General features: G+C 49.1%; 1 protein-coding gene across 2 annotated transcripts in view; it reads right to left on the bottom strand.

The window, feature by feature from the left end:
• GMPR (guanosine monophosphate reductase) overlaps window positions 1-18,174 on the bottom strand; it is a 58,448-nt gene extending 40,274 nt beyond the window's left edge. The window contains exons 1-3 of one of the 2 annotated variants that reach the window (XR_005722679.1): window positions 17,974-18,140; window positions 7,498-7,617; window positions 3,888-3,971 (exon numbers count right to left, since the gene is read on the bottom strand). Coding sequence is in view for 1 of the 2 variants with exons in the window: in XM_040249311.1 (XP_040105245.1) it covers window positions 3,888-3,971; window positions 7,498-7,617; window positions 17,974-18,060 (291 nt within the window). In the remaining variant the exon portion in view is untranslated. Of the gene's footprint in view, window positions 1-3,887; window positions 3,972-7,497; window positions 7,618-17,973 lie in introns of both variants that reach the window. The other variant, XM_040249311.1, reaches the window with a different exon arrangement.
• Between the last annotated feature and the right edge of the window lie 1,046 nt (window positions 18,175-19,220).

Below are 19,220 nucleotides of genomic sequence, written 5' to 3'. Positions count from 1 at the left end.
TGCTGGGGCGTGTTTCCATCTAAAGGGTCCTTCCTGTCTGTGCTGGGACCTGTTTCCATCTGATGCCGTCACCTCCTCCTCCGTGATATCCTCTCCCCCAACCTTCCTCAGCACCCGTGCCTCCAACCCACCCCTCTGCGGCTCTCAAAATCTGCTCTGTGGGCTTTAGTAGTTTATGCCTCGTTAAAACTAGCCCGTGGGACTGTGCCCAGAGTTAGCGTCTCACCTTTGATGGCGTATTTATTTTTTATAAATTTAAAATTTGTAAATTCAATATTTTAACTCACACCTCTAAACTATAAACTGCCGGTGAGCAGCACATCTTACTATCTGTTGTTACTCCCCCCAAACCACAAATCACAACGGTGTAGCTACACCCCGCAGACTGAGTGTAAACCCACAGGTAATGTGATACATACCGACCCCCACCTTCACTCCCCAGGACAGTCTGACCGGTGCCCCAGGTCCACAGGTTCTCTCTCTCCCACTCAGCTCTGCTATCTTTTTAATCTTTCATTTCTGTTCAAGTTTGGCAGGTGGAACTGGAGACTGGTTACGTTTCTCTCAGTACCCTTTTTAATGAGCTTTAACTTCGGTGGCAGTGGGGTAGTAAGTGGAATGATCGCCCTTGGTAATGAAAGCCTCGGTTCTGATTCACAGTGCGCTGCTGGAAACTTACACTCCCCAAACATCCTCCAGAGGAGAGGGGGAGAAGGTGAAACAGAGATAATCCATTAGAATAAATTATGCCAAAAAGAAAAGAATCAAGTGTGAGCCAGAACTGTTTTACCTCTGAAACCACCTCCTCGCCAATCAAAATCCACACACAGCCATGGCACAGCAAAGAAAAATAGCCAGAAACTAGTCTAACTTCAAAATCAGTACAATATGAAGTCATTTTCCAATCCAGATGATCTGATCACGGAGGAAATCATCTCCAGTGTAGAGATGTCTCTTCGGCATGGATGCAGGACCACCCAAGGGTGCCAGACCACCCAAGGGTGCCAGGATCAAGATGCAGGATCAAAGACTGGCATGTTCTACTGGGGCCTTTATTATTTTCAAACCGCCTTTATTTTTTCTCAGTAACAGCTTTACTGAGATCTAGTCACACACACTTCATCTATTTAAAGTGCACAATTTAGTGGGTTTTAGTATATTCAGAGCTGTGCAACTGTCACCACAATCAATTCTAGAACATTTCATCAACTCCCAAGAGAAATCTCCACACCCTTTAGCCCTCACTCTCAACTAATCCACTTCCGTCTCTACAGGTTTCCCTTGTCTCAACATTTCATGTAAATAGAATCATATACAAGGCTTTTTGTGTCTGGCTTTTTCACTTAGCAAACTGTTTTTGAAACAAGAGTGAAGCGGGCAGGGCACGACCTTTAAAAGAATGACACAGACCAAGGACACAACGTAAATGGTCACCGTTGTTGTTCAGTCACTAATTCGACTTAGCACGCCACCCGATGGTGAGTAAAAGGACGCGTGCTTATCTTCTGCGAGAACATCAAAATCACAACTAGCTGCTGAGCAACCATGGACAGGAGGATGTTGAAACCCATCAATATAAACTGATTAGAACCAAATGCGTTCAAGATGGAGGACGAGCAGACTCCACTAGAAACTGAGACTCAGTATATGCTCACTGTAACACATCAGCAAGCTAAACGACACACCCACAGGCCCCATGACAGTTCCAAGGCCGCCCATCAAGGACCAACGATTGGCAGTGGCCCAGTTCCTGGAAATCTCCAGCCCCTCACCAAAAAAGTTGTAATAATCCTCCCACTCATTATCTTATGAAATTACCCAAGCCATAGAAGCTAGTGAAAGTGAAAAGTTGAAAGTGTTAAGTCACTCAGCTCAGTCGAGTCTGATTCTTTGCAACCCCATGGACTGTAGTCCACCAGGCTTCTCTGTCCATGGAATTTCTCCAGGGGAAGAATACGGGAGTGGGTTGCCATGCCCCTCTCCAGGGGATCTTCCCGACCCAGGGATCAAACTTAGGTCTCCCACACTGCAGGCAGATTCTTTACCAACTGAGAGACCAGGGAAGTGCCCTATAAAAGCTAACCACGCCACATTTCAAACTTCCCAGGTGACGCTAGTGGTAAAAGAAACTGCCTGCCAATCCAGGAGATGTAAGAGATGTGGGTTCAATCTCTGCGTCGGGAAGATCCCCTTGAGAAAGGCATGACAACCTACTCCTGTGTCCTTCCCTGGAGAATCCCATGGACAGGGGAGCCTGTCAGGCTACAGTCCAGAGATTTGCAAAGAGTCAAACAAAACTGAGGCAACTGAGCACTAGTACCACCTTTCAAGGCCACTCTTGCCTTCTGAGATGGCCCACACTCTGTGGCGTGTGTTCCTTTCAAATAAATCCGCTTCTTACCTATCTCTTTGGGCTTCCCAGGTGGCAGGAGTGGTAAAGGACCTGCCTGCCAATGCAGGAGACATAGAGATGTGGGTTTGATCCCTGGATCAGGAAGATCCCCTGGAGGAGGGCATGGCAACTCACATCAGTATTCTTGCCTGGAAATCCCTATGGACAGAAGAGCCTGGTGGGCTACAGTCCATGGGGTCTCAAAGAGTCAGACCCAACTGAAGCCACTTGGCAGGCAGCACACCTATCACTTTGTCTCTCGCTGAATTCTTTCTGCGATGAAACATCAAGAACTTGAGCTTCATTAGGTCCTGAAACCCCAGTGTGTGAGATCAGTTGAAAGACCGTGGGTTTGGTTGGGTTTGAGTCCCAGCTATGTGTGTCCAAGTCCCAGTTTGAGGTGAACAGTTTCATTTCCAAGGTTCATTCATGTTGTAGCATGAATCAGTACTTTATTGCCCTTCTTAGCTGAATATTCCGCCCTATGGGTATACTAGGGTTAGTTTGTTTGTTCATCAGCTGATGGGCACTTGGGTTGTCTCCACCATTTGGCTACCATGAATAGTGCTACTGTGAACATCGGTGTGGGCTTCCCTGGTGGTTCAGATGGTAAAGAATCTGCCTGCAATGCGGGAGACATGAGAGACCGGGATTCGATCCTTGGGTTGGGCACGGCAATCCACTCCAGTATTCTTGCCTGGAGAATCCTCAGGAACAGAGGACCCTGGTGGTCTGTAGTCCATGGGGTTGTAAAGAGTCAGACCTGACTGAGTGACTAAGCATGCATCAATATCTGTGTATAAGGTTTTGTGTGAACATATATTTTTATATCTGTTGGGTCTATTCTAGGAATAGAATTGTGGTAACTCCTATGCTGAACCTTCTGAGAAATTGCTGAACTGTCTTCCAAAGCAGTGGCACCATTTTACATTCCCACCAGCATGGCAGAGGGTTCCAGTTGCTGCATCAACACTTTGTGCTATCTGCCTTTCTCACTAAAGTCATCCTGGAGAGCATACGGTTTATTCTGCTCCATCATATTCAGCTCCAATTATAACTTATTATAATTAGATGTTTTTGTCTAGATAAAAGGCATGTTTGGAATGGACTCAATCCCTGGCAGGATTGACCTTGCTGGAACCTCCGCAAGCTCTCATGACAAAACACTTCACTTTCCAAGGGAAAAAAATATGCTCCTTACAGGTAAATCATCATATTTTTAAAAAGGAGTACAGAACAGGTTTCCTTGGCAAATTCCTAGCAACAATCAAGGGCTGGGGATTCACTATTGCCTTCCCCAATTTCTCTTTGGGACTGTGTGTCTGTTGTTATTGTTCAGTTGCTAAGTCGACTACAGTGCACCAGGCTTCCCTGTCTTTCACTATCTCCTGGGAGTCTGTGTGTCTATCTGCTGCCAACTCAAATCTTTTTGACTACCCTGACGATTTCCTTTCCTGAGCAACAAAGGTCATTTATAACCAGGGTAGAGTCTTACCTGCAGGCATTCTGGGTGATTAGCTGCAAAGAGCTTCCAGTCATCCAGGGTATAATGCTTGTGAATCGCTGTAAACATGGAATGCTAGGAAACAAAACGGAAAGGCACCGTTAGGACGAGAAGTCAAGGGAGCCCTGCCCCTCCTTCCTCCATACAGTGAGGTTAAACCACCAACACAAAACCATCCAGTGTTCCAGCCGTTCACGCTTCACTTGCTTTGAATCTGCTCCGAGGAGCCCCAAACAGAGGAAGGTGTAACCAGGGAAATCACAGGACCCTGTTTTCCATTCTAATCTCATCAGCCAACACAGCATTCAAGATTTAGGAGGCAATGCCAGGAGGCAGGGGTGGGAGAGGATGAGGGAGGGTTCTGAGAGCCCTGGTCCAGCCCACACGTGCCAGGCCAAAAGCAGCACAGAAGGCTGGTCTCCTGCTAGTCAGCAGCACAGCCCGAAGGCAAAGTGGTGCTGCTTCTTCTTGTTCAGTGGCTATGTCATGTCTGACTCTTTGCAACCCCATGGACTGCATCATGCCAGGCATTCCTGTCCACTCTCTCCCAAAGTTCGCTCAAACTCATGTCCATTGAGTTGGTGATGCCATCCAACTATCTCATCCTCCTCTGTTATCCCCTTCTGCCCTCAGTCTTTCCCAGCATCAGGGTCTTTTCCAATGAGTCAGCTCTTCACGGCAGGTGGCCAAAGTATTGGAGCTTAGTGATGCTTAGTCAACCCAAAAGAACCTCAGCTTCTACCTGAAAGCTTCTCTTTGTGTTCACGACTAAACATTTCCTGCTAAAAGCTAAACCCATCAGGCAGCTGGTATTCTTGAAGGAAGAAGGACATAAATCCTAATTCTAAAACTATGACCATCAACCCAGCAAGGGTTTACTGAACATCTATTTTGCGCAAGAACTTCACATACGTTATTTCGTGTACTTCTCGGAACAACTTTGTACAACAGCAGTAACTTCGTGGGCAAAGACGGGACTTAAGAAACTTACATTTAAGAAATTTAATAACTGCTTGGCAAAAAAAAAAGGAGCAAAGGACAGAATCAAACTCAAATCTGAATGCAGAACCCAGGCTCCTCCTCCTATATAGGGGCCTCACTCCTAACTTCTCTCAATCTCTCCCCCATTAAAAAATTCTCTGACTTTACTGATGCAAGGAATTAACTCAGCATTCTAGAAATGGAAAATTCATAGGACCCACACATGATTAGTTATTTCAATGAACAGTCTCATTTTTGGAAAGTCCTTCCTGTGCAAACGGGAAGAGCCTAGCAAGTTCTGTTTCTCATGAACAGTAATCTGATATGTGAATTAATCAGGGCTATTAATCGCTCCCTGATTCCATGCACTTTTACACAAATATATAATTCATGAAGAGCAATGGCTGATCACAGCAGAGTGAGGGAAAGATTAAACACACACACACACACAAATTCCTTTTTCAATTAAATTGTTAGCCTCCGGCCCAAAGCTCAATGGGGGCTGAGGGCGGACAGACGACACAACTGATCCTGGCCTCAGACCTCAGGCAGACCACCCCCTTCACTACTTGGTGAGTTCATAATTTGTTTGAAAATCTTCCTTCTAATCACTGGCTAATAATGAATCCCAGCACCTCCTGAGGTTAGACGTGCTGCCCACAGCAAGAAGCTCTTTCAACTAATTGGATTTATCTTTTCACTTGGCAGGCATTGTCTACGGAAATAGATGCACAGACTCTGAGCATCAGAAGCACACATTTCACATCGATGATGAGTTAAGATGCACCAAACCTTGAATCCAAATGCAGACACAGATGTGTGAGATGAAGGTTCTGCCCACAGTAACTTTGCCTTTATTTTCCCAAGCCCAGGATACTAGTCCCTTTACAGGCAGAAAGACAGCAGCCGGCTCCAGGGACCTTGAGCTTATATCAGTACTATGATCTGCCAGTGTAAGCTGGGAGGCAGGTCCCTGATGCTGGAGTCAGTCTGGGTTTGCATCTCGGCTCTTTGTCTATTTGCCTAAATGCCTTGGGCCAAGTGACCTCTCCTGTCTGTCTCTGGTGGAGTTGTGACCACCTCATCCACATTCCATCCAGCGCTTGGCATCTACGGTTTCTATATTGTGATATAATAAATGCTACAGAGCAAAGTGATTCTGTCTTTTTAAAGGTGCTGTCGCTCTTCTACTAAATATGACACTTCTCTAACATTTTAATATGGCATGACATCCAACTTCATTTTGTATCTCTAATTTCCAAAACTATCACAGGCATTTTCAAGGAAGAAATGGATGCAGGTCTGAAACTGAGCGGGGTCCTGTGAGGCTCCTGGGCACAGCTTTTCAGTGTCCCCCGTTGCTTTGATTATAGGAAACAGCCTTCACTCAGTCTCCATGACCTTCCCTGAGTTCCAATGGGCAGATTCAAACAGTTACTGATTAGGCAAGGGAGGGGAGACCAGTGAGCAACAACAGTGAGGAGCAGCCTGGGAGCAAGGTCCTGTTTCCCCATCAAAGGATACACATGACTATATCTTTGAGCTGTTTTGCAGATACTGAAACACCTTCCAGGTGGGAGAAGTTAATGATTAAGGATGGTAAACTGCCCACCTCCTAGTGGCTCAGACGGTAAAGAATCCGCCTGCCAGTGCAGGAAACACGGGTTCAATCCCTGGGTCGGGAAGACCCCTAGAGAAGGGAATGGCAACCCACTCCAGTATTCTTGCCTTGAGAATGTCATGGACAGAGAAGCCTGGTGGGCTACCGTCCAGGGGCCACAAAAGAGTCAGACATGACTGAGTGACTGACACTACTTCTCATGGTGCCCACAAGCCTGTGGACCGAAGACAGCTGGACCTGAAGGTTGAAAACACTGACTCCTACTTACCTTACCACCAACCCATCAGAGGAATGTCTGAGAGCTGATCATACCCTCTTTGAACAATTACTACAAAACTTGTCAGTCTTCCCCAAGTGCAGACACACAGTTTTGAAGACATTAGTCCATTGTGTCCCCCTTTGCCTGGCAAAGCAATAAGTGTGTTAGTCGCTCAGTCATGTCCGACTCTTTGTGACCCCGTGGACTATATATAGCCCCCAGGCTCCTCTGTCCATGGAATTCTCCAGGCAAAAATACTGGAGTGGATTGCCATTTCCTTCTCCAGGGGATCTTCCTGACCCAGGGATCGAACCCAAGTCTCCTGCACTGCAGGTAGATTCAATGGCAAAGCAATAAAGCTATCCTTTTCTACTTCACCCAAAACTCCCCAGCAAGGGATACACACGACGATATCTTTGAGCTATTTTGCAGATACTGAAACACCCTCCACGTGGGAGAAGTTAATGATTAAAGATGGTCTCTGAGATTTGATTGGCACCAATGTACAAAGAAGCTGAGCTTTGGGCATCAGATCTAGACCATCTCATTGAATGTGAAGTCCAGACTCTACCCACTTTCTGATGGAAGAGAGAAAAAGAAGGGCTTCCAGCAACAATCAGACTCAGAACCAATTAGTTTGGCCAAAGTGAATGACCTGAAATGTCTCACTTTTCTTCTCTCCCCTGTGTATGCCAACCTGTCCAGTGTGAGCACGAGAGGGAAAAAGCCCACCGTCCTACCTGTGACATCACCACTGCCATCTCAAACGTGCCCACGGTATCCATGTTGGCCACAATGATGGGAATCCCCGAGTAGGTCTGCTTCGAGTTCCGAAATGTGAAGCTTCGCTCAAGGTCCACCTATTGCAAGAGGGAAAAGAAGTCCTTGGTTCTTTATGTGATTGGGGCAGAATTTCTAGAGTTTGGAGTGAATGAAAAGACACAAAGGAAGTGTATGTCCCTGGGTCCTCTTAGGGGTTGGGCCAGGGGTTCCAAATACAAGTGAGTCCCTGAGGAAATGGAATCATGGGTTGTTATCCAGGTGCAAAAATAGAACCCAGCTCCTTGCGATCCTCAAGAAACCAGGACAAGGCACCGCACGTTCTGCCATCAAGCCTAGCCTCCAGATTGGAAGCTTTCTCCTTCCCATCCCCTGCCACCTTCTGTCCCCAGCCTGCTTCATGCCAGCCTCAAACACCACACACAAGTCACCGTTCTCCACTTCTGGAGGGACGGTTCCCCTTCTGAGAAAATCCACTCCAGTCTTCCCTGCCATTCAAGACCCTCCCTTTAATTCCCACCTTTGGAGAGAACCAGGCACTTCACCTTCACCCTGCAGTCAGCAACCCACATTAATCCCTTTGCCTTCAACCTTCTCCACTGTTTCATGACTACCAGCATCTTTCAAAGATAGCCATGACTGTGCACATAACCACTGGTTTCTGATTTGCAAACGCAGCTCCAATTCTACCCTAATTCCAGCTTCAGGGTATTTATGACTAACTCAAGTGATCGAGAATCCAGAACGAGAGCTAAGCCAGGAAGGCGGGCTCAGCAAAAGCAGTGAGTAGGGCCAGGTGTTCGCCAAGAGCTACTGCTGCTGCTGCTAAGTCGCTCAGTCGTGTCTGACTCTGTGTGACCCCATAGACAGCAGCCCACCAGGCTCCCCCATCCCTGGGATTCTCCAGGCAAGAACACTGGAGTGGGTTGCCATTTCCTTCTCCAATGCATGAAAGTGAAAAGTGAAGGTGAAGTCGCTCAGTCGTGCCCGACTCTTCGTGACCCCATGGACTGCAGCCTACCAGGCTCCTCCGTCCGTGGGATTTTCCAGGCAAGAGTACTGGAGTGGGGTGCCAATGCCTTCTCTATGCCAAGAGCTAGCAGAATTGAAATCATGGCCTCAACCTGGGCCAGATTTCCGGCTGCCATACAAAGGCAGCCACATATGTGCCCAGTTGCAGTGCTCATCCTATGCTCTGCTCTTATCTAAGGACCCCCCCCACACACACACACCCACACCCCCCCCCCCCCCCCCAAACACCCCCACACCCCCCGCCACACACACACTACCATAGGCTCCACTTCCCAGGCTGGTTTCTGGCTGTGTTTGGTCAATGGGGTCACTGGTGGGGCAAGGGAGGAGACAGGTCTGGGTCCAAGCAGAGTAGTTCTGCAGACCCCCTCGGCCATGGCCTGCCAGGTTGTGGTTCTAGCTCCGAGAGTGATCGCAGGCCTTGGGACCCTCCACTTTGGAAGTGGTTTCTCTGCAGCCAATCTCTGGGGTCCCTTGTATCCCCTCTGGCATCGCTGCTGAGCCACACTGCCTCGTATTTAATTTCCTGTTTTAAATATTCAGTCCTGTTTCCTCAGTTGGATCCTGTGGGACACGGCCCGCACGGAAGCAAGGGGGCGCTTCCCCAAGGAGAACTGGCAGCACAAACCCAGGTGTGAATCTTAAGCTGCCACAAGAATCTGGACCTACATTAATCCTGGCTTACTAAGGACCATGGCGATAATCATTTTCTACCAGTGTTTATCTAGAGCCTTTTATTTTTCATTGGAACTAACTTTCTATTTTTTTCAATTTTTTTTTAAGTTTATTTTTATTTTTTTTTAATTTATTTATTTATTTTTAATTTTTACTTTACAATTCTGTATTGGTTTTGGCATAGATTGACATGAATCCACCACAGGTGTACATGCGTTCCCAAACATGAGCCCCCCTCCCACCCCCCTCCCCACAACATCTCTCTGAGTCATCCCCGCGCGTCAGCCCCAAGCGTGTCATATCCTGCATCAGACATAGACTGGCATTTCGATTCTTACATGATATTATACATGTTTCAATGCCATTCTCCCAAATCATCACACCCTCTCCCTCTCCCTCTGAGTCCAAAAGTCCGCTATACACATCTGTGTCTTTTTTGCTGTCCTGCATACAGGGTCATCATTGCCATCTTCCTAAATTCCATATATATGTGTTAGTATACTGTATTGGTGTTTTTCTTTCTGGCTCACTTCACTCTGTATAATCGGCTCCAGTTTCATCCATCTCAGCAGAACTGATTCAAATGTATTCTTTTTAATGGCTGAGTAATACTCCATTGTGTATATGTACCACAGCTTTCTTATCCATTCATCTGCTGATGGACATCTAGATTGTTTCCATGTCCTGGCTATTATAAACAGTGCTGCAATGAACATTGGGGTACATGTGTCTTTTTCAATTCTGGTTTCCTCTGTGTGTATGCCCAACAGTGGGATTGCTGGGTCATAAGGCATTTCTATTTGCAATTTTTTAAGGAATCTCCACACTGTTCTCCATAGTGGCTGTACTAGTTTGCATTCCCACCAACAGTATAGGAGGGTTCCCTTCTCTCCACATCCTCTCCAGCATTTATTGCTTGCAGATTTTTGGATCGCAGACATTCAATTTATTTTTTAATAAAAATTGCTTTACACTGTTGTGTTGGCTTCTGCCATACAATGTGAATCAGTCATAATTATATTGTCCCTCCCCTCATCCATCCCATCCTTCTAGGTCATCACAGAGCGCCCGGCTTAGCTCCGTGTTATACAGCAATTTCCCACTAGCTATCTGTTTTACACACAACAGTGTACAGATGGCTTCCCTGAGAGCTCAGATGGTAAAGAATCCACCTGCAGTGCAGGAGACTCTGGTTTGATTCCTGGGATGGGAAAATCCGCTGGAGAAGGGATAGGCTAGCCACTCCAGTATTCTTGGGCTTCCCTTGTGGCTCAGCTGGTAGAGAATCTGCCTGCAATGCGGGAGACCTGGGTTCAATCCCTGGGTCGGGAAGATCCCCTGGAGAAGGAAATGGCAACCTGCTCCAGTATTCTTGCCTGGAGAATCTCATGGGCAGAGGAGCCTAGCGGGCTACAATCTATGGGGTCCCAAGAGTTGGACACAACTTAGCAACTAAACCACCACCACCACCACCAGTGTGTACACGTCAATGCCACTTTTTTCTTTTTTTTAATTTAAATTTGTTTATTTTAATTGGAGGCTAATTACTTTACAATATTATATTGGTTTTGCCATACATCAACATGAATCCGCCATGGGTGTACACATGTTCCCCATCCTGAACCCCCCTCCCACCTCCCTCCCCATCCCATCCCTCTGCTTCATCCCAGGGCACCAGCCCCAAGCATCCTGTGTCCTGCATCGAACCTGGACTGGCGATTCATTTTTTATATGATATTATATATGTTTCAATGCCATTCTCCCAAATCATCCCACCCTCACCCTCTCCCACAGAGTCCAAAAGACTGTTCTATACATCTGTGTCTCTTTTGCTGTCTCACATACAGGGTTATCGTTACCATCTCTCTAAATTCCATATGTATGCGTTAGTATACTGTATTGGTGTTTTTCTTTCTGGCTTACTTCACTCTGTATAATCGGCTCCAGTTTCATCCATCTCATTAGAACTGATTCAAATGTATTCTTTTTAATGGCTCAGTAATACTCCATTGTGTCTATGTACCACAGCTTTCTTATCCATTCGTCTGCTGATGGACATCTAGGTTGCTTCCATGTCCTGGGTATTATAAACAGTGCTGTGATGAACACTGGGGTACAGGTGTCTCTTTCCATTCTGGTTTTCTCGGTGTGTATGCCCAGCAGTGGGATTGCTGGGTCATAAGGCAGTTCTATTTCCAGTTTTTTAAGGAATCTCCACGCTGTTCTCCGCAGTGGCTGTACTAGCTTCCGTCAATGCTACTTTCTCAGTTCGTCCCACACCCTCTCCTTCAGCCGCTGTGTCCACAAGTCCCTTCTCTACATCTGTGTCTCCATTCCTGTCCTGCAGATAGGTTCCTCAGTACCTGAGTCCGTTGCAGTGAGGTGGATAAACCTAGAGCCTGTTACAGAGTGAAGTGAGTCAGAAAAACAAATACCGCATACGTATACACGGGATCTAGTAAAAACCAGTACCAATGAGCCTATTTGTAGGAAGTAACTCTCGCTTTGCCATCAGCATGTCAAGACACCAGGGGACACCTAGGTCTTTTGGCCTTTTCGCATCTCCTGTTCCTCCACACACAGAAGGCTTCCTGAGCCAATGAGGTCATCAACATGACGACATCGGCCTTAGACAGCATCAGCGAGGGGAAAAGAGATGCTGTGACTGTGGGGGCACTGGGGGGGGTGGCGCGCATCCCTTTCCCCCACTCCCTTTATTACCATGCTTGGTTCTACTTCAGTGAAGCAAGTTCAATCTGCATCCTGAAAGATAACTGACGGGAACTATCAACAGCACCCTTCTGGGCTGCTAATGGCCCTCTAACATTTTGGCTTCGCAGGCTCACGACAATCAGGATTTCTTGGTCTCGAATTACTAATACTCCTTCCAAGAAGCATGGGAAGAGCAGCTACACTCTGCACCTGGCTGAGCTCACAATGGTATTTTTTTTTTTCTTGGCACTCCAAAAAACTATAGGCAGTAGGCAAAAAACTGTTCTCCGTGGAAGAGGTCAGCCTTGACAATGAACTCTTCCCCTCATGTCTAGTCTCTTCCACATGGCAGAGTCTATGCAATCCTTAATTCTGGGAATGAGAAATAAAATATCTGCTCCGACCTTATGTACACGGACAGAAAGACACACAAACACACACCCCAAAACAGACCAGTTGTTTGCTGAGAGAAATATTTTAAATATCCTAGCCACCAGAAACTAAACTTGGCATTTAATCTGCCACAGCTGGTCAAGGCACCAAATATAGCACCTCCAAACCCCCTCTCTGCTAAGCCTGATTTGAAAGGGCACATAAAGTAATAAGCCACCCCTCCTCCACCTCAAAAATACACGTTTCAACTGCTCTTGCTTCCCTAGTGGCTCAGACAGTAAAGAATCTGCCTGCAAGGCAGGAGACCCAGGTTCAATCCCTGGGTCAGGAACATCCCCTGGAGAAGAGAATGGCAACCCACTCCAGAATTCTTGCCTGGAGAAGCCCATGGACAGAGGAGCCCGGTGGGCTATAGCCCATGCAGTCGCAGAGAGTCAGACAAGACTGGGCAAACAACACACTTTCACTTTTATCACAGTCAGTCCTACAGCCCATTGTTTGAGGGCCCAAAAGTACAACCAGAAGCCCATCTACCACATTTCCAAATATCTCAATGTCAGGAGCAATGTATAAGAAGCTGCTGCACAAATTTTGCTCTGTCCTCCTTCCTGGACAACAGTTTCATTAAGGGCCTGGAAAGCACTAGAACATGGCATCATGGGAGCCAGTCCTGGCCATCTCCTCTTGCACACATCCTTTTGTGCACACAGGGACACTTCAGGCTACATGCTAACCTCCATGTCCACACGCCTATCCTTCAAACAGCAGTGACCTGGCCACTCTCAGAGATAGAGAGGCAAGCATCTGAGCAGCATGGCTGGCCCTTAGAAAACACACCTGGGGAAGGCTCCCCACCCCCCCCACCCCACCTGCCCCCTGCCCTCTTGCCCTGTGCAGGCCCTGGAATCAGTTCAAAGTCATCTGGGCAGGAAATCCAGGATCCTGAGTATCTAGAGCACGGCCCAGAGGGAAAGGCCCAGGCTTCAGCTCTGTCCAATGAGAAGGGGACAAAAATGGGGTCTGAGGCAGGGGCCTCTTTTGCCTAAATCTATGGATGGTGCTGATTAAAGCAATTCTCTGTGTTACTTGGTACCAGTCTCACGTGTGGACTAGAGTGCAGGGCAATGCCTTTCCCCCCTGTGGTCCGAGTGGCTCAAAAGGGTGCAAATAATTAATGTCTGGCTAAGGGTAAGGATGGGATCATGTTTTGGCTCCCAGTCTTTCAGGGCAATGTGTGGTGGCCCCAGCCCGGCCCTCTGAACGTGCCTGGTCCCCTGGATGTTTCACCATCAGTTGTCAGGATTCACGGAAGCACGTGCAGTCACGTATCACCACAAAACGATGGCGCTCCACTGTGCAAAGGCTCCAGTGGCCAGCCCCGGGGACCTGTGTGCACATCAGAATCACGCATGATGATTCCCAAAATACACATGCTCAATCTGCCCCAACCTCACAAATCAGAACCTCTGTGATGGAGACACTGTATTTAGGAGTGTCTTCCTAGGTGATTCTGATGCATTCATGAAAAGCAAGCCTAGTCAAACCCTCCAATGTTACAGAGCAACATTTACAGAGGCTGTTACAGTTGCAACTGTCTCTCCTCCAAAAGGCATTGAAATACCAGCCAGTTCAGTACTTGTGAACATGACCTTTTTGGAAATAAGGTCTTTGTGGGTAATCAAGGTAAGATGAGATCATTAAGATAGGTCCCACTCCAGTATGACTAGTGTTCTTATAAAAAGTGGGACTTTGGACAGAGACACACAGCAAGGGAGAATGCTGATTGACGGGGAAGGCAGAGATTGAACAATGCTTGTAGCCAAGGAATAACTAGGCTGTGCGTCAACAACCTGAAGGAAGGGGAGAGGCAAGGAAGATTCTCCCTCATAGCTCTCAGCAGGAACCCACCCTGCTGACATCTTGACCCGGGGCTTCCAGAACTGAGAGACAATAAATCCCTGTTGTGTGAGTCAGTCGGTCTACGGTACTTCGTTACAGTGGCCCCAGAAAACACAGAGCCCAGGTAAATAACACAACTGGCTCAGAGCCTGGAAGAACCCAGGTCTCCTTTCTTCCAGCCAATATCCTCTCTACTCTGCCACGGTCTTGCTCCTCTCAGGCCAGCCTGCTGTCCACTGAAGCTGGACCAGAACTCACCGGAGCCGGTCCATTTCTCACCGGACCTCTGGTGAGAAAAAGACTACGGAGTATTTTGGAGACTGATCACTCATTGGGTTATGTCTTGTCTGTCCCAGCCCAAGTGACCAGTTTTCCGCTGCAAACTCCCTCACTGTCCGACTTCCAACATTATGGTTGTGCCGTTAGGTCTGTGGTTTTCTTTAAACATCTTACTAGCTTAAGGACAAGGATGGGACACTGGAGCAAGGAATGGGTCCCAAGGAAGAAAATTCTCAGGCAGTCAGGGATGAGGCCACCCCCTCAGTGTGGCAGAGGTCCTGCCCAACCAACATGTCACTTCCTCTGAAAACACTACCTAAATGCAGCCCCATGGCCCTCTATTCCTGTGGCCCGAGGACTTGTGGAGAAAGGAGCACAGACAATGGAGGGACAGCTGACGATGGCTGTTGACGTGGTACAACCACAGGAAGGCCACCTGGGCTGTCTCCACTTGTACCCTTAGCCTCCAGGAGCTGATCTCAGGTTTTTTTCACGTGACACTTGTGGCAATGTCCTGGCAGGAGCACTAAATTTGAGAGTGAGGGCACCCTGCCTTTCTCCCCATTTCCTGCTCACTTGCCTGGTGGATCCAGCAGCTGGTCCAGCTCTGAGCAAAGCTGCTGCAGCAATGAATCCTGTCGACAGTCACCAGGCTCCCCTCCCAGCCAGACTGCTATCGTGGGGGCTGTTTGTTCTCCTGGCTCCACTCACGTCTGCTCTCGGGCTGGGCTCAAAGTCCGGCCATTTACCATTTCGTTTCAAATTTACATTCAGGTATCCCCGTGCCTGGGGGCATGCATTTCAGGATGATACCTGGTCATACAATGCAAAGTTTTCCTCTGCCTATGGGAAACTTCAGGCATCCACAGCCCACTGAGCACACCTTGAGAGGGCGTTAGAGGTCCTCCTAGATCCCTCAATATCAATGAAGCAGGCAGTCAGGTGATGGGGGTAGCCAACAGGCAGCTAAACCATGATGGTATCCAAATGGGCTTCCCTGGTGGCTCAGACGGCCAAGAGTCTGCCTGCAATGCAGGAAACCCGGGTTTGATCCCTGGGTTAGGAAGATCCCTTGGAGAAGAAAATGGTAACCCACCCCAATATTCTTGCCTGGAGAATCCCATGGACAGTGGAGCCTGGCAGGCTACAGTCCATGGGGTTGCAAAGAGTAGGGCACAACTGAGCAACTTTACTTCCTGCTGCTGCTAAGTCACTTCAGTCGTGTCCAACTCTGTGCAACCCCATAGATGGCAACCCACCAGGCTCCCCCGTCCCTGGGATTCTCCAAGCAAGAACACTGGAGGGGGTTGCCATTTCCTTCTCCAATGCATGAAAGTGAAAAGTGAAAGTGAAGTCACTCAGTTGTGTCCCACCGGAGTGGGGTGCCATTCACTTCCTAGGTCCCTCAATATCAAATGAAACAGGCAGTCAGGTGATGGGGGTGGCCAGCAGGCAGCTAAGCCATGATAGGAACCAAATGGAAAGGCAACACCAGTTAATTCAGGTTTCCAGGAAGGGAGCTGGTAAACTCCCACAAACGTGGAAATATGGAAACACTTCTCAAGGGCACCGAGATCTCACTGCTGTGTGTGCATGTAGATTGCAATGTATCATGGGAAGCTGGGACATTAACAGCTTCAGTCAGCCCAAATTACGAAACCAAATGACTCAAGACAACGTCATACTATTCCCTGGAAAACAATAATTCATTCTAGTGCAGAAGAAGGGGGTGACAGATGATGAGATGGTTGGATGGCATCACCGACTCAAGGGACATGAGTTTGAGCAAACGATGGGAGATAGTGAAGGACAGGGAAGCTTGGTGTATTGCAGTCCGTGGGGTTGCAAAGAGTCAGACACGACTAAGCAACTGATCAACAACAAACATAAATTCTGAATGTTTTACGTTTACAAGAGGTTTCCTGCTTCAGAAAATACACATAATACATCCTCGCTTTAAATATATAATTTTTCTCAAAATAACTTTCTCTTTACTAAGTGAACTGTGACCGAATATCTAGATTATTGCGGCCACCAAATTATTAGTCTGCCCCAAATCCCCACATCTCGTCTCAGTATGGACTCAGGTACCAGCTACTGCTGAGACTTCAGGAGTCTGGGCCTGCCATCCAAGCTGTTCATTGTTCTTCCAAGTGACACAGTGAAGGGCAGGAAGAGAGTTGACCAATCCAGAGTGAAAAGTGTTACTCATTCCCACCTCTTCCAGTCTGGGCTCCAGCTGCCAACCCTCCAGCTTGAGAAGGTGAGTTGATTAGTTCTGATTATTGGCTAAAGCAGGAAGCTTCTAGTTAATTCAAACAAGCCCTCAGCTGGCAGCACCAGGCACTGCAGTCAGGAGTCCCAGCCGCACAGGCAGGCAGGCAGGCAGGCAGCCCAGATCCTCGCAAGGGGATTTATTTATGGTCCTGGAAGGGGGTGGGGGGGAGCCGGTGGAGAAACCTATGCTGGCTCAGCCTCCCCCTGTTTACATCTGCAACCCCTGCCTCCAGACACAGCAGTTTCCTCACCTTCCTCTCCAGCTCGAAGCCCCAAGCAAAGCCACCATCACCCATATACACATCTCCAGGGGATTCTATCTATCTGTGCAACTAGTTTATCCTTCAAGACTTGACCTTCCTCCTGCCCCCACCCTCTAGCTCTTTCCAGTCTGGTCTCCACCTGTTCTCGGGCTTTGCTCTCATTATTAAGGCAGAATGGGCAAAACTGCCCCCACCCCTGCCCCCCAGCGGTCCCATTAACCCCCACACCCGCACCCCAGTGTTTCCAGCTTCTGGAAGACTGGGTTGGACTCCAGCTGTCCAGTAAGGGGGTGCCGCCAGGCACAGGTCCCCAGCCTGTGCCTCCCAGAAGTCACTGAAACGCAGAAAGTAAACCCTGAACTTTTGCCCCGGAGTTTCCCTGTGTTTCAGACCTCCTAAAATAAATTCCATGGCTGGACCTGACACTAAAGCAGTCGGAGTTCTCCGCAGAGAGACGCTGCCAAAAAAATCCCCGTCCCTGTACACCTGGGCTCTGCTGCGTCCTTTTCACCCTATATGTACCCCTCAACCGGCCCCTGTCGTCGCCGTCACTCTTTCTGAATCAGCTGATCACTTGGTCTTCGCTCCTCTGGGGTTTAGTTCCACTGTCCCTTTCCCCTCGCCGCCCCAACCGGACGCATTGAAGATTTTAGGCCAGAGTCGGACCCCTTAAGGACACCTCGGACCTCTTACAGACACCTCTTGTCCTGGCAGGGGACCAGCCGGTTTTCCCTCTCTCCGGTGGTGAGAAGAGCAGAGGGGGTCAGCGTCCCACCCACCCCCAGACACACTGAAAAGCGGGCGCGGTGGGCGCACAGTACAGCGGCTCTCACCCAACTCCCCCGCGCCACCCCGGAAAAAAAAAACAAACAATCCCACACCAATGCGGCTTTCGAAGGGCCCCACCTCGGCTCGACTCTTGAGGCTGCTTCGCTTGGGTCGGAGCAGGACATCCTTGAAGTCCAGCTTGAGGTCCGCATCTATGCGGGGCATGGTGCGGGCAGCGCGCTCGGGCCGGCGCGGCTGGAGCCCGCAGCTCCTTCCTGCAATACAGGCGGCTCTGGACGCGAGCTGCGGGGTTTGCGGGGAGCCGGGAAGGTTAGGGCGGGCGGGGCGGGGCTCCGGCGGGTGGGGCGGGGCCTCCGGTCGGCGGGGCGGGGCTCCGGCGGGTGGGGCGGGGCTCCGGCGGACGGGGGCGGTGCCGCGGGAGCGCGAGGGTGGAAGGCTGTGCCCCGGCGGGTGCTCTGCCCGCGCGCACGCGGCCCCCTTAAGGCCTCGGACCGCCCCCAGCCGCTCTCGGCCCCGCCCCGCGCCCCGGAGGTCCCGCCCCCAACGGCGGCGGCCGAGGTGAAGAGCGGAGCCGGGAACTGACGCGGTGGTGACAGACCAGATGGACGCCAAGAAGTCCGCTTGTGTGACACTTCTGGCCGCTGCCCGCCCCTGTTTACGGGCTTGCTCACTGCGGTGACCAAAGTGTGTGGGGAGGGGGAGGAGGAGTGCACACCGTCTCGTCTGTCACCGAGGTCCCCTGTAGGGAGGAGACTTGGCCTGTGACCCCCTCACCCACGGAACAGTCCACTCCTTGAAAGCCTTCCCTTCTTTCAAGCCCCGTGTGCCCGTCAGGTGCTGAGTCACACTCTCACATGCCAAAAACGAAGAAACCCCTGGGAAGTAGGAGAGAATTGGGAAAAGAGAGTGGGCAGGTGACTCTATTTAGCCCTGGTGGACTTGTTGAGGCAATCTTTGCGTTCCCTTTGGATTTCAAGAGTTTGTGCGTAACGTCTGTAGTCGGCGGAGATCCTGAGATTGGAGGGACCTTAGTCCTTCTGAGAATGAGTGATGTCAGTTTATTTTTAGTTCACTTGTTGACCACGCTGAGCCGTCATTATGCATTAGGAATGTGCTTAAGTGCCCGCCCTGCACCTGCTCATTCACTTGCACAACCACCCAATGAAGAAGGAGCCGGTTTGCAGATAAGGAACTTGAGGACATATAAAGTAAATAACTTGCCCAAGGTTACAATAAAGTTAAATATAAATCTCTCGGTCCTTAAAACTTATTACAACCTTAGCTAAAGCTGCTTTTGTCTTGGGACCTCTCTCTGCCTGGGTTCAAAACCTGACCCCACCATATTCTAACTGGATGACCTTGGG

This window comes from Oryx dammah, unplaced genomic scaffold (assembly GCF_014754425.2).
Source record: "Oryx dammah isolate SB20612 unplaced genomic scaffold, SCBI_Odam_1.1 HiC_scaffold_11, whole genome shotgun sequence".
Taxonomy (NCBI): Eukaryota; Metazoa; Chordata; class Mammalia; order Artiodactyla; family Bovidae; genus Oryx; species Oryx dammah.
This window is presented reverse-complemented; position numbering and strand designations above follow the sequence as displayed.